General features: G+C 43.5%; 1 protein-coding gene and 1 long non-coding RNA gene across 2 annotated transcripts; one reads left to right on the forward strand and one right to left on the reverse strand.

The window, feature by feature from the left end:
- The first annotated feature begins 339 nt into the window (after positions 1 to 339).
- Positions 340 to 26419, forward strand: LOC121009167. The gene is made up of 3 exons (XR_005780714.1): positions 340 to 1223; positions 20267 to 20279; positions 26409 to 26419. It is a non-coding gene; the product is annotated as an uncharacterized LOC121009167 (long non-coding RNA).
- LOC121009165 (HHIP-like protein 1) lies at positions 8964 to 20631 on the reverse strand. The gene is made up of 9 exons (XM_040442080.1): positions 19808 to 20631; positions 16290 to 16936; positions 14439 to 14582; positions 13667 to 13995; positions 12674 to 12800; positions 11896 to 12041; positions 10960 to 11041; positions 10202 to 10284; positions 8964 to 10019 (listed from the first exon to the last, which is right to left on the reverse strand). Exons 1-9 carry the CDS (start codon positions 20069 to 20071, stop codon positions 9115 to 9117), a joined length of 2727 nt encoding a protein of 908 aa, XP_040298014.1. The 5' UTR covers positions 20072 to 20631; the 3' UTR covers positions 8964 to 9114.
- Positions 26420 to 26421: the final 2 nt, after the last annotated feature.

Consider the following 26421-nt stretch of genomic DNA (forward strand, 5'->3'; position numbering starts at 1 on the left):
TTTTCATTTTACCACTTTTGCACAATTAAAACCATTTAAAAAAAAAAAAGAAAATGTTTTTGCATGGCTGCATCTTAAGACCCATAACCTTTTTATTTTTCCATTTCATGGATCCTGTGTGGGGGCTTGATTTTTGTGGGACGACTTAACTTTTCATTGGTATCATTTTAGGGTACAAAACACCTTTTGATCACTTTTTATTTTGTTTTTATTGGAGGTTAATAAGCAAAAAACAGCAATTCTGGCATAATTTTTTTTTCCGGCATTCACCCTACAGGATAAATTACATGATAATTGTGTACTGTGGCTCATTACAGATGCGGCAATACCAAATATGTGTAGGGGATTTTAGTTTAGCAATTTTTTTAATTGAAAAGTTTTTATTTAAAAGAGGAAGAAGGTGCTTTTTTAAATTGGATTATTTTTATTTAATAAGACTTTTTAAAACTATGTACTAGTCCTACAAGGGGACTTTAATAAAGTGCTCTTTTGATCCCTTGTATAATACATTGCATTGCTGATGCAATGTATTATTCTGTTAGTGCTATACTAACTTCCACCAGCGGGGTGCGCCAGAGAGGCATGGCCTGCTAGGAATACACTGAAGGCAGACCTGGGCCTTCCTTAGGCCCTAGGCTGCCATGCCAAGACATCGGCACCCTGCAATTTCATTTGTGGGGTGCCGACGGGAGACAGAGGTAGTCCACTCCCTCTGTAACTGTTTAGATGCTGCAGTCACTATTGACTGCGGCATTTAAGGGGTTAAACATCCCGGATCAATGCTTCTGCCGGGCAGTTAGAGCAGAAGCCCAGCTCTCATGTGAGAGCCGAGCCCCCGCTGTCCGCTGCACGGGAGACCCCTGCAGCGCTTAGACTGGGCCTCTGTAAAACGGCGGCAGTCTAGCCTTAGGCCCCTTAGTGACCACCATAAAAAGGTGTATTGGTTGTCACTAAGGGGTTAACCTGTATGCAGTGAGTATTATTGTCAGAGTTTGTGGGTCAGATTATTGTTATGTTGCGATATTCCGAGATGATATCTGTGTTTTGCACAATTTCCAGGTAATACGGTATACCTTATAGATGTATGTTGTTTTTTATTATCTTGAGACGGTTTGAAAAATTCAGCAGGAAAACTAGCGCAGAAAAAACTGATGATGTGATGATCACATTGCTGCTTTTCTAGCCTTCCTTAAAACATGAGAGCTGGAATGTGATTGGTTTCCGTAGACATTTTAATACTTGGACACGCAGCCCTCACAAGATGCACCTCTTCGTAGTCCCATTCTTGAGACAATCCCCCCAAAAAATGCGAATGCTGAGACATGGATAACGGCACTGTTGTTATTTGCACAATTACTCTGAAATTGTAAGGGTTATATTCCTATATTGAAAGGGTTGTTTGATTCTGAAGATCCCATTAGGGAAATGATTTAAAGGGGTTGTCCAAGAGGAAACCAGATGACTCAGAGGATCGACTAGTTATACGTAATCAAAGATTACTTACTTGATAGATCCCACGCCATTCTTTCCTCCCGGCAGGGCTCTGTTTTCCTTGCTGCAACAGTGACATCATGTCGACAACATTAGACCGCTGCAGCCAATCACTAGGCTTAATGTTGCACTGAAGAGGCCAGTGATTGATTGGCTGCAGCAATCATTATGTGATGATGAATGTGATTTCACTGCTGCAGCCAGGAAATGAGAGCCCCGCCGGGAGGACTGAAGCTGTCAGGTAAATAATCATCTACTCTTCATTATAGGTCGATCACCTTCCTCTTTAAACTGGACCACCCCTTTAATAGAGGGCATTCAGGAGCCTTATCTATTAGCCAAAAAGTAGTTACATCTTTAATACAGTTGCAAAAAGATCATTAAGTTCAACCAAGGGATAGGTCGGGATGTGCATCTATCTCTCTGGAGGACCTTACGTCTGTGAATTATACGGATAACCCATTCACTGTGTAATACTCCATGTCTCCTGCGGTGGCGCTGCAGAGGAATTGAATATTTGCTGCCCGGTTCCACCAGCAATCACAGCTGACCAGTGCTTGTCGCAGCCTCGTGAACTGCTTAGATCTGCTTCCAATAAGATGACTATGTTAATTATGCAGGTTACATTTGTGTTTTTTTCATTAAGTGAAAGAAAGTGAATATATGGCTCTCCTTTAAAGGGAAGAAAACTGTAGCGCAACCTATAGGTGGTGACTACCATGTAAGTCTATGTCTTACCAAGGGTCTGAAATGGACTTATATAATAGCCCGGGTGACTTCTTTCTGTGACTCAGTGGTAATATAAAGCATACTGCCCCTAGTGGCCAGTCAGATTGCAGATCTTAGATTCTATATTTTTGTTAGATGGAATGATTTCCATGGAAGGGGGGGGGGGGGGGGGGTCATAGACCTAAACTGTAAGAAAAACTGTAAAGTAAATAATATTGGGATTTTTTTTTACCTTTACATTCTTCATTGTTGTCTTCCTTATGTGAAATGTTGATCCTTGTATGTATATACCATGACACAAAGATGGCTGCTGTGGACCTGGAGACAACTGAGTCATATCCAGGAGGCGCAGCAGATCTGTTTTTGTTTTCCCAAGACGTAAAAACATATAAATCTATGGCTGGTGACAGACATATTGGTGGCTAGCGAGGCAGGTCATTTTATTACTGCCCCCCATGGAGAATGGAAGACCCGCATTCACTAATATGCACTATAGTAAGGGCTATAGGAAGGACGCCATAACATGTAGGCCAGTGTATAATTTGTAGTTTAATTGAAACTTGAGCCAAATGGACTCCATAAACTGCTTCTTTCAGGTGCTGGCCTTCAATGTTGTCTAAATCCATGGCCCAGCTCACCCGTCCTATCAGTCTTCATCCCCCAAATGTTGCTTCCACCCATGGGGCAGATGGTAAAACGATCTTCTTAAAGGCTATGTACAACTTTGTGGGGCATTTTTATTTATTTATTATTATTGCTTTGCATTCATTTTAAGCTAAAAATCATTTTTTCAATTGGTCTTTATTAAACATTTTGAGCCCCTTTCTCTGTTCAGCCTTGAGATTCTCTAGTAGCAGGCTCTGTATTTTCACTGTGTTTCAGTCGTTTATCGGGTATTCGGCGGTGCATTTACACCGCAAGATCATTGCTAACAAGCATTACTAGTAACTAGCTCGTTAGCGATAATCTGTTCAATTGTCGGCCTGTGTAAAGGGCCCTTTAGTTTTTATGACTTTTTAGTAATTTAGAGATTAGGTTTATTAGATGACCTGCACAAAGTAACAGTACGATTCACACCTTTATGACAGAACAGCTGAATATTTTTAACAAAGACCAATTGAAAAAAAAGATTTTTAGCTCGAAATGAGTAAAATGCAATCATAAAAAATATTGCTCCAAAAGGTGTCCATAGCCGTTAAAGTACTTCCAGACCATACACAAGGCTATGCGGGTGGAAGCGGCTAACGCTGGCCATACCTATAAGATATCTCCACCCACCAACCTCCCCATAAACTTGCATGCTCAAGTCAGCCAGAAGTCTCATCTTCACGTAGAAGAACAGGATTGGGCATAATAAAATCTTGCATGTCTGATCAGGATTTTCATGCTAGCATTTTTGCAGGGACCGGATGACTATCTAATGTGTATAGGGGTGAACTGAGTCTCTCCTCCCTGACAGCTGATGTCGGAGGAAGGAAGGATCAGTCACCTTGGATTTCAACATGCCCAATCCTTTGTGATAAGCTATCACCAGAGGTATCATGAAGCAGCTTATTGCTCCTAACCGAGCGTGCATGTGCATGGGGGATTGGGAGGAACAGCTGTTGGCGCAATGAGTGTTCAGCCGACAGCTGTTCTTCCCAACCCCCCATACACTTGCATGCTCGAACAGTTACCATTTTGCATTATAATTGTAGAGACCAGAGGCGCTGACTAAGCTTCTACTGGTCCATATGTCGATATGCACATGTTAACTTTTTTATGTTGTATTTTGTAATGGACTGTGGGCTGAAGCTGTTCATCAGAAGATGATCTGTGTCTGTTCATTAATTTATTGTACACTTTGTAACATGGAGTTTTTAACCGTTTACTTACCGTCACTGACGTCTATGCAGTATGTTTGTTCAATAAAATATTAGTAACTCCTTTAATACTGCGTTAAGCTGTTCATTGATGGGTGTCTCTATGCACCCTCAGACAAAAAGGTGACATCGCACCATTAACTATTACATTTCATTCATTTTTTTCCATTGGAATTATTAAAAAACACTCCTGTTGTTGTTGCATACTTGTGAGGGTGCCCCCTAGTGTTCTTTTTATTCCCTTTGATAACCTCCACCTAATGTGTCCAGTGTTGGTGGTCACACAGGCTCAGTCTACCTGGATCGTCTTGTACGCGGGCGGTGGAGTGATTCCTGACTCTGTACAGGCCAGCCAATAGGAATCTGCACTCCCTATCACCATTGGTGGTGGCGAGGTGGTCGTTCTGAGAGAGAACTGAAAGAACAGCAGGGGGCGCCATCACATGTAGGTAACAGCAGAATCTAGGCTCTGGATTCAGATACAAAATTTCCCAAAAGGATTCTTATAGAAAAATGGTATTTTGTGTGATCGGACATAGAAAAGTAAAAGTGATGAGGTCAGGTCAGACTGTTTGCTCCAGAGGTGTCTAGCAGCTTCTGTTCTTTGTATTTAACCACTTGCCGACCGCCCGGATGTATTTAATCCATGGCGGTCATCAAATGGTTAAATGAATGGATGTTTAAAAACATTTTGAAGCAGCATTATTGGATGCAGCCGCGGGGGCAGGGAGTCCACTGTTGGTGACAGCAGGTCTCCACATAGAGAAGGCAAGGACAGTTTTTCATTGTCCCTGTCTTCCACATCGCTCTATATACAGCTGAACGAGAGCTGTATATAGAGATCAGGAAGCAGCAATGCCACCTCCTTCTCTGGTCCCAGCAATCATGTGATAGCTGGGGGCCAGGAGTCTGCATGAGCTGCTGGGTCTTAGCAAACCCAGATCAGCTCTACAGTGAGGTTGTACTGCGATTGTAAAAATGTAAAAAAAATAAAAAATTTAATGTTTATTGTCCCTCAAAAGTCTTGTATGACCTTATAGGAGCACAGAGTGTAAAATAAAAAAATAATAAGTATATAAAGAAAATTAATAATATATATTTTTTTTAAGTTGAACAATGTGCTATTAGAAAATAAATTTAAAAAAATTGGAAAACAGACTATTTTTCCTGGTTATAAAAAGATAAAAAATAAAAAAAAAAGACAAAAAAATAAGGCCCCATGCATCCTCGAAAAAAAGGTGCAAAAATGATTTACCGTACATCACCAAACGAGAAAAATGTTATGGCTATAAAAAAAAAAAAAAAAATGTACCTGGGCGTAAAAGGCCCAGTCTTTAACTGGTTAAATGCATATTAGTTGGGAACATATTGACGATATTTATTTCAATAATAATTGCTGACATTTTGGGATAAAAAAACTGGATTATCTATTGGCACAAAAAGCTGGCCATACATTAGTATATGTGTTCCTGTGTTCCCCTACCCTCCATAAAGCGTGCCAGCATGGCGCCATGGAAATTAGTGATAACATTCTGGCTGTCTTCCCCATTGAAGTCAATAGAGACCACATACGTAAATCTGCAGCTAGCGCCACCTAGTGGTAGCTTCCAGCTTGTCAGGTGTTTGGTAGAGCTCGCCTATTTCAGGTGATTTATGGACAATCCAGGAGAATAGACAAGTATGTTAATGGTTTATTGAAATTGAATGAAATCCTAAATGAAAAATTGCCCCATTGATGCACAGATTAATTTCTTGTTCAGCAAATGTTTACGGAGTCTCCATGTCCACTGCAGCTGATCTATTGTTTGTTTGCAAGTATGCCAACTACTGCACCCAACAAATGAAAATATCCAACTTGTCAGGCTTGATCCTTGCCTATTTCTGTAATATGGACATTCTTCCATTAGGTGGTGCTCTAGAGCTGAGTTCTTACACTGGAGCTCACACTATTCCTCTGGCCATCACGGTTATAGCCCTTTGATTGCTTTTTTAAGATACTGTGTTTCATCTGAAGAATCGCCCTGTTACTAAAAGTGGCCATGCACATTAGATAATTGTGTCTCCTGGCTTCCTCATACACATCTGCACTTGGCTTTGACGAGCTCGCATGTGGGATGGGAAGAGGGGATAAGCTGCTGCCAGGCATGAGTAAGAGATCAACTAGCTTCAGGTGCTGACTTCAAGAGACAACCCCTTTAAACTTAGAGTTACCTGCATTCCTATGGCAAATGACATCGTCATAATACAAACTCACCTCTGCTGCATCTGTATGTACCCAGGTATTCCCATCTTCCATGCAGAGAATGATCGGGGAAATGGCATTTATTGGCATTTTCCTACAGAGCGATGCTCCTGTCTTCACGGTGCACAGAGATCTGCAGTGCAGACCCATTCAAGTGAATAGCTAGGAGCAGAAGAGATCTACGAAGGTGCCACAGACATGAGTGTAACAACCAGGGTAGTAGACTAGTAGACATAGCTGGTGCTGTGGGGCCCAACAACTAAGGGGGCCCCTCTCAACTCAAAAGGTGCAGTTACTGGTGAAATGTATGTAAGGTGGCATAGAAAACTGACTGTGGTCTCATTCTAAATTTTACATCGATTTGCATGGTTACCCTATGTTACCCATTATAATTACATCACTATGTACATTATCACTGTACTGTGACATCACTGTGTGTATTACCCCTGTACTGTGACATCACTATGTACATTATCACTGTACTGTGACATCACTATGTACATTATCACAGTACTGTGACATCACTGTGTGCATTTTCCCACTATTATTACATCACACAATTATAATGGGATAACGCAGACAGCGAAGTAATAATAGTGGGAAAATACACACAGTGATGTTACAGTACAGGGGTAATGCACACAGTGATGTCACAGTACAGGGGTAATGCACACAGTGATGTCACAGTACAGGGGTAATGCACACAGTGATGTCAAAGTACAGGGGTAATGTACACAGTGATGTCACAGTACAGGGGTAATGTACACAGTGATGTCACAGTACAGGGGTAATGCACACAGTGATGTCACAGTACAGGGGTAATGCACACAGTGATGTCACAGTACAGAGGTAATGCACACAGTGATGTCACAGTACAGGGGTAATGCACACAGTGATGTCACAGTACAGGGGTAATGCACACAGTGATGTCACAGTACAGGGATAATGTACATAGTGATGTGACAGTACAGTAGTAATGCACACAGTGATGTCACAGCACAGGGGTAATGTACATAGTGATGTCATTATAATGGGATGACACAATCACTGTGTGCATTTTCCCACTATTATTACACTAGTGCATGCATAATCCCACTATCATTATATCACTCACCATGTACTGTGACATCACTGTGTGCATCAGACCTGCGCATTAGAGAAACCAATCATAAACTTTTCTGAACTCATTGCTGAAAGTAGTCATGGTGGAGCGGGGTCCCATTCCAAGTTTTGCTATGGGACCCATGAGTTATTTTTTACGCCCAAGGTTTTTAGCAGAGCAGCCCCCTTAATACTAAGGATTGGCAGTGGTCCTGGCAGTGCTATCCCCTCGATGAGAATGGGTCATGCCACTACTTTAGTGGGAAAACCCACTTTTGCTATTTGTAGCTATGCGATCCTATGTGATTGTAGGGGCCACACAACCGCCTCCAGAGTGGGGAAAAATAAAACAATGACTTCTCTGATTGTTCAGCTGACTATTCATTTTATTCCAGCAAGAGGACAACTTGTTCACTTTGTCACCACAGCAGCCAGTGCAGCAATCAGGAGTGCACACCAGGACGCGCAGTAGCATGCAGCTGACATGTGGCCGACACCCCAGCCACGCACTGTGGAAACAGCTGAGTCATTTCCAGCTTTCCTTTAGTCAGACCAAAGTACGTTGAGCGTGCATCATGTGACAGGAGAGCCGGAGGCTGGGGGGGGTCACATATATTTCTTATCTCTGCTTTCATCAGCAAAAAGAAACAAAAACACCAGTCCAGCAGATGGGCAAAAAAGAGAAGGAAGTGCAGACCTGCTGCATTACTAATGGGTGTATGTTACAGTCAGCTATGCTGTAGATAACCCGTGGTTGAGCTGGACGTGGCAATGCCCTGAGCCCAGCTGAGGACATTTACCACCTTTCGAATAGTAGCATCATGACACCTCTCTGTATATAAAAGCACAGCTTCCACTTTAAAGGGGTTCTCTGGGATTTTCATCTTAATGGCCTATCCTCAGGATAGGTCATCAATATGAGATCAGCGGGGGTCCGACTCTTGGCACTTCAGCCGATCAACTGTTCAAAAGGGCCGTGGCGCTTCGTGAGCAGTGATGGCCAGTTCGCATTGTTCGCCCGCGAACATATGCAGGCTGCCATCTTTTTTCACAAGTCCAGCGAGGCACAGGTAAGCCCTTACCTGTGCCTGTGCGCGAGGCGGTGTGAAAACAAATGCGGTCAGCGGGAGCAGGCAGTTACGAGAACAGCCACCGGGGGCCTTCATCGGGCTGTTCTCGGAACTGCCTGCTCCCGGTGACCGCATTTGTTTTCAGACCGACTCGCGCACAGGCACAAGTAAGGACTTACCTGTGCCGCTCCGGACTTGTGAAAAAAGATGGCAGCCCGCATATGTTCGCGGGCGAACAATGCGAACTGGCCATCACTGTTCGTGAGTACTTAGGTGTCTTCCTAGGCCAGAGATATCATATTTATCGGTCACATGACCTAGGCACAGCTCAATCTCATTCAAGTGAATAGCTTGTGGGCCAATGAGAAGGCTTTGTCACAGCTTAGCAACATCCCTAGCAACCAATAGAAAAGTAGCCTACCCCACGCCGGTATTTCGCGCACATTACGCGAAAAATACATTGCCGATTTTCGCAATCAAGAATATAATCTTGAATTCGCGAATTCATGAATATATGACGAATATTCTACAAAATATCGCAAATTCGAATATTGCCCCTACAGCTTATCACTATCTAGAAGTCTCGGGAAAAAGAAATCAAAAAAGTTATTTGCTATGTTCATAGGTCTTTATCCAAGTGTCTATCCTCCATCCCACACACCAATCCAACATCCTCATCGTGGGCACAGTCATGTTCCCCAATCTTTGACCTTCGACACTCCAAAAGGGTTTTCTCCCACCCATGACATTTCACCTCATCCAGGAGAATTCTCAATCCCTTGCCCTCCCCAAATTCAGCTTTTCTGGAAACCTTCAATACATAGGGGTACCCCAACTGCCTGCACACCACGGAGCCTGCCTTGCTGTCAAATCTGTCATTGCAGACGGTCCCCCATTCTCCATTAATGTGGATCTCCACCCTTCCTCGGTCAGGCTTTTTATCTTCATTGATCAGACGGACAGTCCCATGTTTAATTTTTTTCATGATCTTTACTTTTTGCTTCTTCAAGATTTTCTTCTTCCGTTTTACGCCTGGGCCTTTCTTGCCTGTAGTCTTACTTCCTGCCAAGGTTCTTCTTGTAGGAGCTGGGGATGTGGTCTTTAAGTGGGACGTGTACCTTGAGTGGGACGTTCCCTGGTTGGGAGTAAAGCTCGAGTGTGATCTTCCTTTATTGGTGGTGATGAAGACCTCTTTTAGTTCACTCTGCCAACCTTTGGTGGGAATCCATTGACTTGTAGACCGGGAGGACACAGTAACCTTTCCTCCTTTCTTAGCCACAGTTACTAAACTTTTCTCTGTCCTTGGGACTGGTGTTACCCCTTTCTTTGGCGTTGTTGGCTTAGGGACAGGGGCAGCTGTAACATATCCAGGGGTAGTCATTCTCCTGTATGGTGTGCTTGCAGGAGATGTAGCAATAAAGTGAGGTTTTAATGTTGTGCTGAATCTGGTTGTGTCATGCAATCTGGCCGAGCTTGAGGTTGGAGTGGACTCAGTTGTCATAGTTGTAGACTTTAGAATGAGTTCTGTGGAGAAAAATAATAAGTTAACCCCTTTCTGCATCAGTCAGTGAATATATTTTGACCAAGTTAATGACCTTAGGTAACATCTTGCCATCTTCCAGCTGTTTCCAGCTGATGGGGAAAGACAAACACATACAACATGACTGCACCTGTGTCTGGATATTGTCCTACAGACCATTACTCACTTTGCTTTGGATAGAAATCCACCAGTTTTCCCTTGACAGGGACAGGTCGAGGATTAAATGCACATTTGCCTGGAGTAGCTCTTCTGTTAAGACAAATCAGAGGAGAAAATGTATCTGCATTGCTGGTAAGACAATTAGGAAGTCTCCAAGACAGGCTGGGGTTGTAAGAAAACACCAATGAAGAGGCCTTGTCCTGCCCTTGAACCCTCTCAATGGTGAACAATGTATTTTTATTTTCTCGTAGAAGATGGAGAGGAGGAGGTTTGTGGTAAGAGAAGGAACATTTTCCCATAAGTCATTTATCGATCATTTTTTAACTCTTGCTTACGTGGCTGGTTAACTCTCCACCAATTACTAGTGTAAAGCATTATGGGCCTGCATTACCACATGGTGGCCCATTAGGCACCATATTCTTTCCTAGATGTAATACTACGAGGGGGTAAAAAAAACCTGCATAATACAAGCAGATGAGAAAATATATTGGTTCTTCATTATAGAATTAGAGACCTATGGAGTCACAGAATCACAGTCCACATCCATACATTTATCTTCAATGCAGTAGTGTGCATGAGACCTTAGTCTACCAGCAGCAGGGATTACCATAAAAATGTATGTGTCTTGAAAGGTCCATATCAGCAGAAGGACCAAATATATGGACACTATAAGATATGGTTTGTACTTTCTCTTCCCATAAATTCAACTTTAACCCACTGTGTCCAACACTGACTCATATATAGTAGATATAAGTAATATATTACTTTGACGGGTCCACTATTTTGTACATGACTCCTGCTGCCACTGCTGCACTGGGCGTTCCCGTGGACAAAAAGTACAGTTCACCTTCAAAGAGAAGAAAAAACATGGACGATTAATACGTCATTTTTATTCTAACGTCTTGTGATGCGTTCACATCCTCCATATTCCAAAAGACAAAATTTATTGATATGAGGAAGATATTGAGGTTGAAATGTGCCTGGTCTAACAAAAGCATTTGCTAGTCTCTGATTTGACACACGCCATATTGGTCCTGATGGTTTCATCACTAGTCATGAGAATTCACTGGTGTTCAATGTGGTCAACTGGTCTTTTTCAATTTCCCTATTTGAGTTAGTAGGGGGATCCTTCTTTCAGGACCTCCAACAAATAATTGGATCTGAAAGTGGTTGCAAAGGGTCTCTCCCTCTCTGGAGGACCTGGCAAGTGATGTAAATTGTCACCATGTAATTCTTCATATCAACTGCGGAGGTGCTGCAGGTAAAATGAACCGCTGCTGCCAGTTTCCCCCATAAATAACAAATGACCACTGACCATTTTCTGCAATTTTATATTGCCAATTGCTTCTCATCTCCTGTTACACTGTACTTCTTTTACTATGCAACCTCCCCCTATAGCCACATTGTATTTTCTATGTGCTCGCCTTCAAGAATTACGCTTGATAGCAATAGTTCCCTCATATTTCATATTGACATTTAAATATATGCTCCAACTATTCAAGGGCCTAACTTGAAACTCCTGGGACACAACTCTAAATCTGTAACAGGGTCTTCCACCTACTATGTGCAATTTATATTGGGCCTAGCAGTAAGGCCCAGGAGCGACTGCTAACTCTGCACCCACTCGCTACTATGACCTATACTATATTTTCTATGAGTTTACATACAGTATACCATATGGATATACATATAACATGTTACCTGCCTCGTCTTCTCCAAATGATATGATATAAGTATAGTAGGCATTGATCAGTTTAGGGAAGTTGCAGGTTTGGCCGGATCCCATACAGATTTCTGTGTAGTTCCACTGTTTCCCATCCTTCTCCTCTCTCAGAGACATTAGGCGTCTAGAACAAAGTAAGAAAATCTAACACATATTGATAAATGGCAGCATGGGGATGTGTGTGTATTTAAAGGGGTTGTCCATGTGCTTAGTGGGGTTGTCTCATCGCAGACAATGGGGGTATATCGTTGGATATGTCCCTATTGTCTTATAGGTGAAGGTCCCACTGATGGGACCCATACCTATATTGGGAACGTAGCCCCACAAAGTGGTGGCTGGAGGACTCTGGTCCGGCCACCACCAAGCGCTCTTCCTAAAGAAGTGAATGGGAGCGCACCGCACATGACCAGCCACCGCTCCTATTCACTTGCTTTGCAGTGCTCGGCTATTTTCGTCGGCCCCATAGAAAATGAATGGAGGGTGGCTGCGCGTGCACAGCGCACCCGCCACCACTTTCAGGGCTCCTTTCTCGAAATAGGGACCCGCACCTATCAGACAATGGGGGCATATTCTATAGCTATGCCCCCATTGTCTGAGAGGAGACAACCCCTTTAATATTGATGACCTATCCTTAGCATAAGTCATCAATATCAAATTGGCAGGGGTCCAATTCCCATACCCCATCGATCAGCTGTTTGAAGAGGACAACATGGGGACCACGTAATCTGCGGTAGAGTTAGTGATAGTTATTCTCACCCACTCATGAAATCCCCGAAGATGTAACGTCCTACAAGATTGGGCATTTGACATCCACGATAGACATAGCCTCCGGTCACTGACTTCCCAAGTGAGTGTGGATAGGCAAATATTGGTAAGATATCATCTGAAATAGGTAAATGAGAGGTCAGGATATCAGGGGAAAACTGAAACTGTATAGAAGAGCAGATCGGAATCCCTTTAATGAAGACTCTTCATGTGATAGACAGATGTGGTGACTCCTAGTGATGTGGATCAGTCAGGATACATTATACACTAAGATACTAGTGGATAGGTTGTGTAATCCTCTCCAGATTTAGGAAATATTTTTCCATGACTCTTTATGTCAGATGACTTTGCTGGATCCGTTCAGATAATATACGAACTGAATTGCGTGATTCTCTGGAATATATTAGCTAACTATACTGGGCATATCTCCAGACATTCAATACACTCCAAAGCCAAAACCAATTGTGAAAGTCTATCACAGGGATCAGCAAACTCCCAGAATGCCATATTTATTTCTATGGCGGTTACACAAACAGCCAAGCAAATGCACTTGCTGGGAATAGTAATTTCATGGCAGCTGGAGTGCCAAAGGTGGACAACCCTTGGTCTATAATATCCTGTTCTTAGGTGTAAGTGAGCATTGGCTAATAACATTGACTGGAATAAAGGAAGATGCCCCCCAAAATTTAGAAATTATGTACGTGGGCTGATCCAGCCCCTTTATCTACATATGCTTTGCATATGACCCATATATTTCTCAACAGTTTTTACAGGAAAGCAGCCGCGTATTTCTAATCCCGGATAATGCCTTTAAAGAGGTTGTCCCATCTCAGCCTTTCACAGGTTGGCACTTACTGTGGGTTTTTCCCATCTCGGCTATAAAAGACCAAGATGAGACAAACCCTAGTTCTTCAGACACACACCTATCCTGGACAAACCAGTAGGTTACACCAATAGATTACCATCCAGTTTAAAGTCACTTACCAAGTGAAGCATTGTTACACAACTTTTTGTCATAACAAGAGAACCCTTCCTTTGCTCTCCAGCCATAATTTCCTCCCTTCTGGATGAGATCCACCTCCTCAAATTTGTTCTGGCCCACATCACCACAAATAATGCGTCCATGACCCTTCCTGGTGATTGGATCTCCCCTGTCCACTGAACATCTCCACATGTTCCTGGCACCATAGGCGAAGACCTCAGGTCTTGCTTTACGGTCTCTCAGAAAGGGATTGTCAATTGGTATGCGGTATGGTGGGCCCTTGTCATTCCCTGTAACATTAATACGTAGAACTTTGCCCAGGAGAGAGGACCTGTTAATACACACACACATGGAGTCAGAAGATCTGCAATATGTAGGGATATCCCTTCATGGCCTTTTCTTATTCCATAAAAAGTAAATATATTTATTGCCAAATATATCTTCATGCAGAAGCTTCTGAACCCTAATCAAAAACTTTCAATGGGATCCCTCAACTATCACATTGCACAGTTACCGTATGTCGCTTTCCCTTTTGTGGACATTAAGCTCCCTCAGAACCCTGGGTTAGTAACTGAAGGCCCTCTATTCCCTCTACTTAAGCCCTTGTGTTTGTATACATTGCCTCCACAGGATACGTTCAATTTCCTGGGGGTACCAAAGGTTCTTTATAAAACTGTAGACCTTTCTCTTCCCGTCTCCCGTTTTCTGTTACTTACAGTTAATAGGCTCTAACTATTTATTTAGTATTTATAATGGAGAAATAATTGTACTCACTTGTTTTGAGCATTCCCAAATTCTCCAAATGGGTCTCCAGATCGTCCACCATCCCCAGTGAATATGTACAAATATCCATCTACTCCAAACAGGATCTGGCCACCATTGTGATTAGATGCAGGCTCCGTGACCTCTATGATAACTCTATGGAGCAGACATATTAGGTTATCCAGGGTAATATATAACATTTGCATAATCTTTAGGTCAGGGGCCACAACCTATACCTAATGAATGTATTATGTGATCATATCAGCCCATAGGTAGATGACGTGTAGTTATTTCACATGGTTTAAACAATTCATTTTCTAATATTTGCAGGGACTTCTAAGATAATAGAGGAGGTATCTTGTTCAATAACCTCAGAGCAGAGAGTGGCTATAGAGAGCTTCCCTTTCTTTGGAGGACCTGACACAGTCATACATTACATGGACATCTCATTGACTTCAGTGGGAAATGTGTAATGCTTTACTTCCCCTGTGGTGGCGCTGCAGTGGAACTGAACTCTTGTTGTGGGGTTCCTCCACCGCTGATCGGTGGGATACGAGGTGATCAGTGTATGATCAGGCGGCCATTCTAACAAATGTGGGATTGTCCACAGTGGACAACCCCTTAATGTTTTTACATGCAGTTTTGTATGCGTTTTTCTACACTATAATACAGGTTGGCATCAGGTCAGTAAAGGAGGCACTGCTGTTAGGGGCCCAGGGAAATATGGACCTTTTGTCTTAGGGTTGCTACCCAACAGTCTCTGCATGGGGGCTACAAAAATTCACTTATTAAATAAAATTGCTAAATTTATTAGGAAATGGAGGTGACCAGGTTCTCAACATGGTGGCCTTCATTTGGTGGCCACAGATGTGTACTTTATACTATAGGCTTCAGTTAGTGAAGATCAAATTCAGCGGGCTATGGGGCTGAAAAGTGGAACGTGATGTATGCAATTGGGTACAAAGTGGAGGCGATGGACATTTGTCCATATGGGGCTCAGATATTTCTCATGGTGGTCCTGACTGATGAGACAAAAACAATAGTAATAAGGTCTACCTCCATAAACCATGCCCTAGAAATCACTTGGTTTCTGTCTGCATTGTATTAACTTTTTCTTCAAAATTCAGTGAGTGATCTCTAAAGTCCATCCACAAAAAGAGGAGGTGCAAGGGTATCGTGTATGGCGTACGTGCATGCTGAGCTGTCCCTACATCCTCCCTTCCTGCCCAGTACACACAGACTCCTCACCACAAAGTATAGATTACACCCAGCCAGACAATTAATATGGAAAAGTTCCGTCACATTCCTCCTCTCGGATTACAATTGGATATAAATCAGACCTTACTCTGCAATTGTCAAATACCAGATGAGGTAAACACAGGGTTCAATGGCTAAAGGACTGGTGACATACCACAGCTGTGGTCATTCTTATGCCGGAAAGTCCAAATTATTTGTGTATATGGTAGTATTAAATAGAAAGTTAAGTGCATGGTCTGTGCATATGTCCACTGATGTGTCTCCAGACACGGGTCATCACGCTACCACTTGAATAGGGGCTGCAATACCAAACACAGCTAATAGACATGAATGGCGCTGTTCTGGAGGGAAAAAAACACAGACCTTTTTTCTAATCTCATCCCCCTCTATAAGCTATAGCCATAATATGAATGGATGCATGTTAACTATATGAGATTGGGAAGAAAAGCCACATAGTGGTAGCATGATGGACTCTATGATCACATCAAAATTCTCCTGATCCTTTTAAAAATTGGTTTTATTAGTCGATATTCATGTTGTATCTAGGATTATAACCATTTAGGTGCACTAATGAATAGAAAAGCTTCTCCCACCCTTCCTTAATACCGTTCGGATTTGTGATCCGCCATGTTCATGTCTTCAGTAGATACGTGGAACTCAGAAATTCGTATCCTCTCCTCCTTCTTTGCATAGATAGAGTAGTAAACATAGAATTTTCCATTGTGTCGAAAATTGGGGTGCATAGCAATACCCAGAAATCCCCTTTCATCTCCTGCCCAAGGGGATGTAAGAACAGCTTTGGAAACATTAAGGAAAGGTTTGTCCACTCTTGAACCATTTGGGAGATAGACCCATACATAGCCCTTTTGCTCTGCTATGAAGAAGCGGTGGGTTCCATCACTGGCATGCACCATAGCAACTGGATTCCGTAGTCCGTTGGCTATCTCTTGTAAGCACAACTGAAGACATCCGTCTTCATCCTCCTGCATGTTCCCAAGGCCAGAGTTTAGTTCTGCATTCGTCAAGACATTGGGGTAACAGTAATTTACATCGTCTATTGTCAGGAGACGACAGAATTTAACAACATCACTTTCTATAGCTGATAGGTCTTGGTCCTCAACGATCAGACTTAGTGTAGACCGGCACCGGAACCAGAATTCTGTACAGTAATTACCACATAGACCAGGGAGGTCACGAAGAGGAGTGTTGGCATCTTCTGCATCATATAAATGGGCTGCATAGGGTGAACATTCCTAGAAAATAAGATGAAACCAGATTATAATGGAGTTTATAGGTGTACCATGACTATACAATGAAAACTTTTTCAGACGTTCAAGTTTTGGTTGAGAAAAAAGCCCTTACCCCGTAGATATAGATGGCCACTTAGTTGCAACTTCCTATTCCTATCCAATGTACGAGAAAAGGGCAATGTGACATTTGGACAGTTCCATTCTCCACTACTTATTAAACTTTGCCAACATTGTGGAGGGTGGGAGCCCAGCTAAGGTTCACACCAACCATGGGAGACAAGTGTTCATTGAAGAACTACCCTTACCCCCATCTCCCAAGATACAGAAGGCTATGTTACTTCTTATTCCGATCCCATGTAGGAGAAAAGGGTAATGTGACTTTTGGACACTTCCCATATCCATTACTTATAACCTTGCCATGGTTCTGGAGAGTGGAAGGCCAGCACAGGTTCACCCCAATCATGGGCAGCCCCATCAGCCCCATCCAACATGTTGGGGGGCTCCCTTCCTCCAACATTGTGGAGGGTTGGAGCCCAGCTCAGGTTCACACTAACCATGGGAGACAAGTGTTCATTGAGGAACCAATCCTTACCCCCATCTTCCGATATACAGAAGGCTATGTTACTTGGTTTCAACTTCTTATTCCCATCCCATGTAGGAGAAAAGGGTAAACTGACTTTTAGACACTTTGCATTTCCATTACTTATAACCTTGCCATGGTTCTGTAAGGTCTGAGGCCAGCACAGGTTCACACCAACCATGGGGGACAAGGGTTGGTTGAGGAACCAACCCTCAGCCCCATCTTCCAAGTTATAAAAGGCCAAGTTGCAATTTCTTATTCTCATTCCATGTAGGAGAAAACCGCAGTGAGACCTTTAAACAGTTCCCATCTACATTACTAATTGACCTTGCCATGTTTGTGGAGCGTGAGAGGCCAGCACAGGTTCACACCAACTATGAGGAACATGGCATCAGCTTGAGTGGCAAATATAGTACTGTAGCTGCATTGGCTGTCTTTATGGTACGTAAATGACTTTTGACTGCTAGTAAATTTATAAATGTGCATATAGACAATGCATTCTGCAGGTATTTGATGTAACAGGTGTAGGTACATTTCATATATTATGCAGTTGTGTATGTTAAAGTGCTGGGATTGTGACATAGTTTTTTCTGGAGGTACAGGCAAACATGGAGTAGATGAAACAGACTATGGGACCTGCACTTATAATGGAAATACTCGGAAACAAACACTTGTTACTGGTCACATTGCCTGCAGGGGTCTCCCGGGGTCTCCCCCCCCCCCCCCCCCTTCCTTCCCGGATCATCAGCCCCTTTCTCTAGTCTCTGGCCCCTGTGTATATATTTGGCTTCCAGACATAGTTTTCTCTCATCCTCTCACAAGGGGTTTCCTTAAAGACCACAATGGAGCCTTGTGCTGCTTCCTCTCACACATGCAGAATTCCCTGTCCGGACGCCAGCTGTAATATTAACCGTACAATCTGCTCTGCCTGCCTGTGAGCTGCAGGAAAACGTAGTGGAAGATTGGGGAAGATCATTAATTATCCCTGGTGTCTGAATGAAACCAAAAACAAATTACTATATTACATGGTGCATCATATACACAGTCTTACAAAGGTCTCACAGTTTTCAAACCAATGTCAAGAATGGAAAAGTACGAACGAAAGATGCAAGTAGACGTGACGAGACAGAAAGGAGGGGAGAGAGACAGGACCAGTAGGGGTCAGGCAGACAGGATGGAGTCACTTGCTATTAAATGTGGGAAAATAAACTGCGGGCAGGAGTTGCTTTAGGAGGAAGCGGAGGAGGAGGAGAGAGAGGGGTAGAAAAGGGTGGAAGAGGAGGATGGTAGACATCTAAGGAAAACAGATGAGGTAAAATGGAAGGTAAGATCCCCATGAGAGAAGATGGGTCTGCAACAATACATTCAGCATAAGCCTTAAATGAGAAGACCACAAGAAGCCATGAAATATCTCTATTCTTCTTCCATACACCTAGACATTGCTCAATTTTGGCCTGGAAAGACTTTACTCCAACACTTATAGGAAACCTGAATTAATCTACACTGCTGTGTCTCAGGAAGAAAGGCAAAGTACAAGCATGTCTATGTGGTCACAAAACTATTGGTTTTGGCCAGTTTCAAAGGAGAAAGATGTTATTTTGGAAGTGAGGGGAATTCAAGAGACAATGGAGAGTGGGCTAATGGAGCAAAAGCCATGAAAGACAGATACATGAGTTTAGACCACAGTGTAAGAGATCTAGAAGTTAGGATAGAGGAAAGAGAGGCAGAAGAATGAACACGAGACATGTAAAAAAAACAACTATGGAAATGAGTTGTGAGAAAGCAGTATGAACGTAGAGAAAGGTGGTGTCTAATGGGTTACGAATAGGAGTGAACACAGGGTGGACCTTAATAGAGTGTAAAGCCTATGTAAGAAATGAGGGATTTGACAAAACGTTGTGCATGGAAGAGAATAGAGATATGTGAGGTAGAACAGCTTTGTCTATAAAACTTGATCTGGGCTCAGTGAAAGTTGTAGGGGGTCCGAGAGTTGGGCTTCCTATGGGATGGGTGAAATATTAACCTTGTGGGCAGGAGAAATAAATGAGTGTGACATGAAAGTATTGTTGAGCAGGGCAGACAAGTCAAAAATTAGCTAACGAGAAGATAAGACCAAGAGGGGAAGACAGACGGGTGGCAGTGACATTATAAGAGATACAAAAAAAGGCTGGATGGATGGACAGGAGAAAGGTGTGAGAAGGACATGAAGGCATTTTTTGACATTTGGGATGGAAGAAAGAAAGACAAAACACTGATATTTTTATGAGAAGATCGTTGCTGCTGAAGATCAGTACCTGGCACAGGATATTCCGGATGTACTCTCCACAGACGCTGACCCCAGTGTGGTCCAGGAACTCAGTGATGTAGCGGAACCTATCAGCAATAGCTTTGTCCTTATCTGCATCACAGCATCCAAAGGAGGAATAAGTTGTGCAAAAAGCCAGGGGTTTTGAGGGCTGAAATGGGGGTTTGTAATCCAGACACTGTGGGTGACCTCTCACCACCCAGGCGGGGGTGACCAGCACTAGCCAGAAAGTAAGAGCTGAATGGATTGTCATGGGTGCCAGCTGATGGATCCACGGATGGCACAGTTTTTGACTCCAGAGGTCTCTACGCTTCCTCTGACTTTTCTTAAACCCGACTGAACTTTTCTTTGTTCCTCCCTCAAATTACTCATTCTCTTCTCCTGCCTCCCCTATATCTGCGGGAACAGCTCCCTCCATCCTGTCTGCTCTAATGCCTCAGACTTTCAGCATAGAGAAGAGCGTGCCACCTCATCTTCAGAAATCTGTCATTCCCATTCAAACTTGTTCAGGCTGACTCCAGCTATTTCTTCAGTCTCCTGCAATGTGTCTCCTACACGTTCCTGTCTGTCTCATCCCCATCTGTCAGCGTCTCTCTCACACCTATCGCTCACTCTTCTAGGCTCCCTTCCTCCCCAGCTGTACATGGGGCTGCAGAATTTGATCCACTCCCCTCCTTCTCCTCCTCTTTAATCCAGCCCCAATTGTCTCTCATCACCTTCCAAGCCTACATTTCATCACAGACTGGGGTCTTCTGGGAAAAGAACTGCTCTAGAAATCCTTACACTGTAGTCTCTTGACAGCAGATCATCTCATTAACTCAGTGCTTCTCAATTATTTTCTGTCATGCCCCCCCTAGGAAGAAGAAAACATTTCGCGCCCCCCGCGCGACTGTAAATAGTATCATTTGTCTATAAAATTGTTATAAGTACACCTCTGCATAACACTGTATCCTTATTAACGTATAAGAGAATAAAAAAAGAGAGAAATGTGGATCGGACACACACTTATGGGGGGATCTGTGGATGACGGACACTTATGGGGGGGATCTGTGGATGACGGACACTTATGGGGGGATCTGTGGATGACGGACACTTATGGGGGGATCTGTGGATGACGGACACTTATGGAGGGATCTGTGGCTGGCACTGTTACAGGGGGATCTGTGGCTGGCACTGTTATATATGTGCCATCCACAGACCCCCCACCCCATAACAGTGCCATCCACAGTGCCCCCCCAGCCCATAACAGTGCCATCCACAGACCCCCACCCCTTAACTGTGCCATCCACAGATTCCGTGTGCCCGCCGCCGCCGTTTAAAGTTATTAAACATGCCCCCCTCACTCCTAATAGTACCGTATATCCGAATTTCTTCTATATAATGCCGGCAGGCGGGCCGGGCGGCCGGCGCGTCCCTCAGTGATGTCACGTGCCTGCGCCGCTTGCTTTATGAATGAAGCAGGCTGCGCAGACAAGTGACGTCACTAAGGGACGCGGCGCAGGCACGTGACATCACTGAGGGACGCGCCGGCCGCCCGGCCCGCCTGCCGGCATTATACAGAAGAAATTCGGATATACGGTACTATTAGGAGTGAGGGGGGCATGTTTAATAACTTTTAATTCAATAATACATTTTATATTAGTATACCGGAGGGAGCGGTGGGGCGGGGCTATAGTACAGTGACCGCACCGCCCCACCGTTATTGCCGACCCCCAGCTCCTCCTCCCAGTCCCTCCCCCGGCCCCCGCTCCGTACATCGCGTCCAGCGCCTGCGCCGGCCTCTGATCAGACGGGAGATGAGCGCTTCCACAATGGAAGCGCTCATCTCCCTGCCGCATATTACACTGCGAGCTGTCGGCCGCCCGGCGCCCCTGTTGCTATGGCGCCCTGTGCGGCCGCACAGCCCGCACACCCCAAAGGCCGGCCCTGAACTAGCCCCCCTTTACGGAGCCTGGCGCCCCCCTGGGGGGCGTGCCCCACTATTTGAGAAGCACTGCATTAACTGAAGTGACATTTAAAGGAAGAGACACTGAATGAAAAATGTACCTTTCTCATGAAATGCTGCTTGTTTTATTCTAGGGCTCCTCAGAAGATGTTTTTGTTGCTTAGTTGGAGCCAAAATGACATTTTGCAACTGCACGTGATGTTTATTGAATTCTGGAAGTTCTTTTATCTCAAGAGCTTCAATGGGAACGATTCTTCATGATGAGTAATATCCTCATCCATGGTTGTGTTGTGAGTTATTACAGCGGTGTGCTGGCCACCCCTATGGGACAGTATGTACCTCCCAGGAATCCATAAAATTGTGGAAAGTTTTTATACATTATGCAAGTATAGAACACCAAAAAGAAGCGCCCTATGGCAGAACACAGGGTGCCCATATACAAACTGATGTCAGTGTGAATCCTCCCTGAAGTTTTACAGCTCCCTCAGCTGCATTGTTACTTTAAATTACTCAGTTAGGGCTCCTGCACACGAACGTATTTTCTTTCCCTGTCCGTTCCGTTTTTTCTGCGGACTGTATGCGGAACCATTCATTGCAATGGATCCGCAAAAAAAAGGAAGTTACTCCGTTTGCATTCCATTTCCATATGTCCGTTCCGCAAAGAAATAGAACATGTCCTATTATTGTCCGCATTACAGACAAGGATAGGACTGTTCTTTTAGGGGCCAGCTGTTCCGTTCCGCAAAATACAGAATGCACACAGACATCATTCGTATTTTTTGCGGATCTGCGTTTTGCAGACCGCAAAATACATACGGTCGTGTGCATGAGCCCTTATACCGCTGCTGAATCAAGACAACCCGTTTTATTGCAACTGCATAGCACCCATTTACAGATACATGGCTTCCCAAAATGGGAACCTGACTGTGCTCCTAATGGTACGGCCACACATTCAGGTTTCCTGGAAGCCATAACCAGAAGTGAAAAAAAAAAGAAATCAGTTTTTTTTAATACTTTTCTGATTTTGTCTTCGAAACGCATCAGAAAAACCAGACCGTGTGGCCATACCCTAAAGGTAGAATAAGAGGATAAACTAGTTACTTCCATCTTCACCTCCCATCAATGTGTTTCAGAGCTTTCACTGGTAGTCAATGCAAAGGATGAAATCCTCAGTGAAAGCTGCGTATGTTGCCAGGGATATGCAGTGAATCTTCCAACGACAATACTCCAGAAAACGTTCTCCAAACCATATCATTCAAACAGCGCAGACGGCACCACACATGGAAAGCATATGTTTAATGCTTTTGAGTTTACCTAAACTTAACAATATTCATTGCATACATTGCAAGCCCCTTCCAAGCCTCGAGACCCCAGACATTTTATTCAAACTTTCATATAGGGCAGCATATTGACGGGAAAAGATAATAAGACGATGTATAAGAGGCATTATTGTGGAAAAAATAAATTTCTCAGCTTTTATTTACATTTGAGCAAAAAGTGTCCAGTCCAAAATTATTCATACCCCTCTCAATAAATCAATAGAAAAGCCTTTATTGGCTATTACAGCGATCAAACGCTTCCTATAATTGCAGACCAGCTTTTTGCATGTCTCCACAGGTATTTTTACCCATTCATCTTTAGCAATGAGCTCTAAATCTTTCAGGTTGGAGGGTCTTCTTGCCATCACCCTGATCTTTAGCTCCCTCCACAGATTCTCAATTGGATTCAAGTCTGGACTCTGGCTGGGCCACTCCAAAACGTTAATGTTGTTGTCTGCTAACCATTTCTTCACCACTTTTGCTGTGTGTTTTGGGTCATTGTCATGCTGAAATGTCCACTGGTGCCCAAGGATAAGTTTCTCTGCAGACTGCCTGATGTTGTCGTTGAGAATCCTCATGTATTGCTCTTTTTTCATGGTGCCGTTTACTGTGATTAGGTTCCCTGGTCCATTGGCTGAAAAACACCCCCAAAGCATTAGGTTCCCACCACCATGTTTGACAGTGGGGATGGTGTTCTTTGGGTTAAAGGCTTCTTCTTTTTTACGCCAAATGAAGGAAACATCATTGTGACCAAACAATTCAATTTTTGTTTCATCTGACCATAACACAGAAGACCAGAAGTCTTCTTCTTTGTCCAGATGAGCTTTTGCAAAGGCCAAGCGAGCTTTTGTCTGCCTTATGTGGAGAAGTGGCGTCCTCCTTGGTCTGCATTGTGCAGTATCTGTTGGATTGTCTGCCTTGAGACATTGCCACCAGCAGAGCCCAGATTCACCAGGATGGCCTTGGTGGTGATCCTTGGATTCTATTTGACCTCTCTAACTATCCTCCTGGCCAGCACAGGTGTCACTTTTGGCTTCCGACCACGTCCTCTGAGATTTTCCACAGTGCGGAACATCTTGTATATTTTGCTCAAATGTAAATAAAAGCTGAGAAATGTTTTTCCCCCACAATAATGCCTCTTGTACATCGTCTTATTATCTTTTGGGAGACACCTATGTCATTTCCCGTCAAAAAATTACTTGCTGGTTAAATAAAAGTAACTTTAAGTAAAAATTTGCCAGGGGTATGAATAATTATGGACAGCACTGTAGATCTCTATCATGCTGTTAGTTCGACTCATAAGACTCTTGGTCAAGCCAGAACACATCTCCTACTTTAACCTGATACTTCTTCTAGTGGAATCATTAAGCAGGTGTTACAGGTTACCTTCTACTATCCAATTTCAGCCCGATACTTCACGCTAGCCATATCCTCAAACACTAACCCAGCTTTCTTAATTTTCTATGTGCATAATTGCATGACCAGTCCATCATTTATATTCTTCCAATACATCTAAAAATGTAACAAAAAATAAGAAACTTGACAATTAGCCTTTGTGTATGCAGCTTATGTCCAGATCTTTATGTCTCCACGGTTACAGACTACAAACAGACCCTGGGTGTAGTCTGACCCTGCAGCCACGTATTGCTTAGTCGGCTTTACAAACATATCATACACCAATTTGAATGCAGTTTCCTATGGATACCTGGTATACGTACACTCACCTAAAGAATTATTAGGAACACCATACTAATACGGTGTTGGACCCCCTTTTGCCTTCAGAACTGCCTTAATTCTACGTGGCATTGATTCAACAAGGTGCTGATAGCATTCTTTAGAAATGTTGGCCCATATTGATAGGATAGCATCTTGCAGTTGATGGAGATTTGAGGGATGCACATCCAGGGCACGAAGCTCCCGTTCCACCACATCCCAAAGATGCTCTATTGGGTTGAGATCTGGTGACTGTGGGGGCCATTTTAGTACAGTGAACTCATTGTCATGTTCAAGAAACCAATTTGAAATGATTTGAGCTTTGTGACATGGTGCATTATCCTGCTGGAAGTAGCCATCAGAGGATAGGGTGCATGTTCTCAATCTGTTTACGCCAAATTCAGACTCTACCATTTAAATGTCTCAACAGAAATCGAGACTCATCAGACCAGGCAACATTTTTCCAGTCTTCAACAGTCCAATTTTGGTGAGCTCGTGCAAATTGTAGCCTCTTTTTCCTATTTGTAGTGGAGATGAGTGGTACCCGGTGGGGTCTTCTGCTTCTGCTGTAGGCCATCCGCCTCAAGGTTGTGCCTGTTGTGGCTTCACAAATGCTTTGCTGCATACCTCGGTTGTAACGAGTGGTTATTTCAGTCAACGTTGCTCTTCTATCAGCTTGAATCAGTCGGCCCATTCTCCTCTGACCTCTAGCATCCACAAGGCATTTTTGCCCACAGGACTGCCGCATACTGGATGTTTTTCCCTTTTCACTCCATTCTTTGTAAACCCTAGAAATGGTTGTGCGTGAAAATCCCAGTAACTGAGCAGATTGTGAAATACTCAGACCAGCCCATCTGGCACCAACAACCATGCCGTGCTCAAAATAGCTTAAATCACCTTTCTTTCCCATTCTGACATTCAGTTTGGAGTTCAGGAGATTGTCTTGACCAGGACCACCCCCCTAAATGCATTGAAGCAACTGCCATGTGATTGGTTGACTAGATAATTGCATTAATGAGAAATAGAACAGGTGTTCCTAATAATTCTTTAGGTGAGTGTATATATCGACTGTACAGGCATAGAAGAGGTTAATACAGTGTATGACCTGAACTTATTCCAGGGGCCAAAAATGTCATTTTGTTGTCTGTGCAACCCCCTCCCCCCCTCTTTGTTCTGAGAACATCTACTGCTCCTGACATGAGTCAGTGACCTGGGGGAGGTCATGTCTAATGCATTGCTTGTGTTCATGCATGAAGAATGTTCTAATGGATAACAAAAAAAAATATGAAGAAATCTCAGTCTTTACATTTCAGTGCTCTGAGGCGACGCTGATACAGACATATTATTTTTTTTTCCATACACTAAGGGTGGGGCCACATGGGGAGGATTTTCTTGCGATTCTGCGATGGAAATCTTGCATATCTGCCATGAATTTCACCCTATACACTGCAAAGATGGATATCCCCTGAAAAAGCTAGTTGAACCCCCTGATTTTTGCAGGGCTAGCCGACAATTTTACGTGGATGAGGACTCCTGACTCCTCGGACAGATGATGTCAGGAAGGACCAGACATGTTTAATGTTATCGTGACCGATCCTTTGTTCCACAAGGAGATAACCTGCCACC

Source organism: Bufo bufo, chromosome 8 (genome assembly GCF_905171765.1).
Source record: "Bufo bufo chromosome 8, aBufBuf1.1, whole genome shotgun sequence".
In the NCBI taxonomy this organism is placed as follows: domain Eukaryota; kingdom Metazoa; phylum Chordata; class Amphibia; order Anura; family Bufonidae; genus Bufo; species Bufo bufo.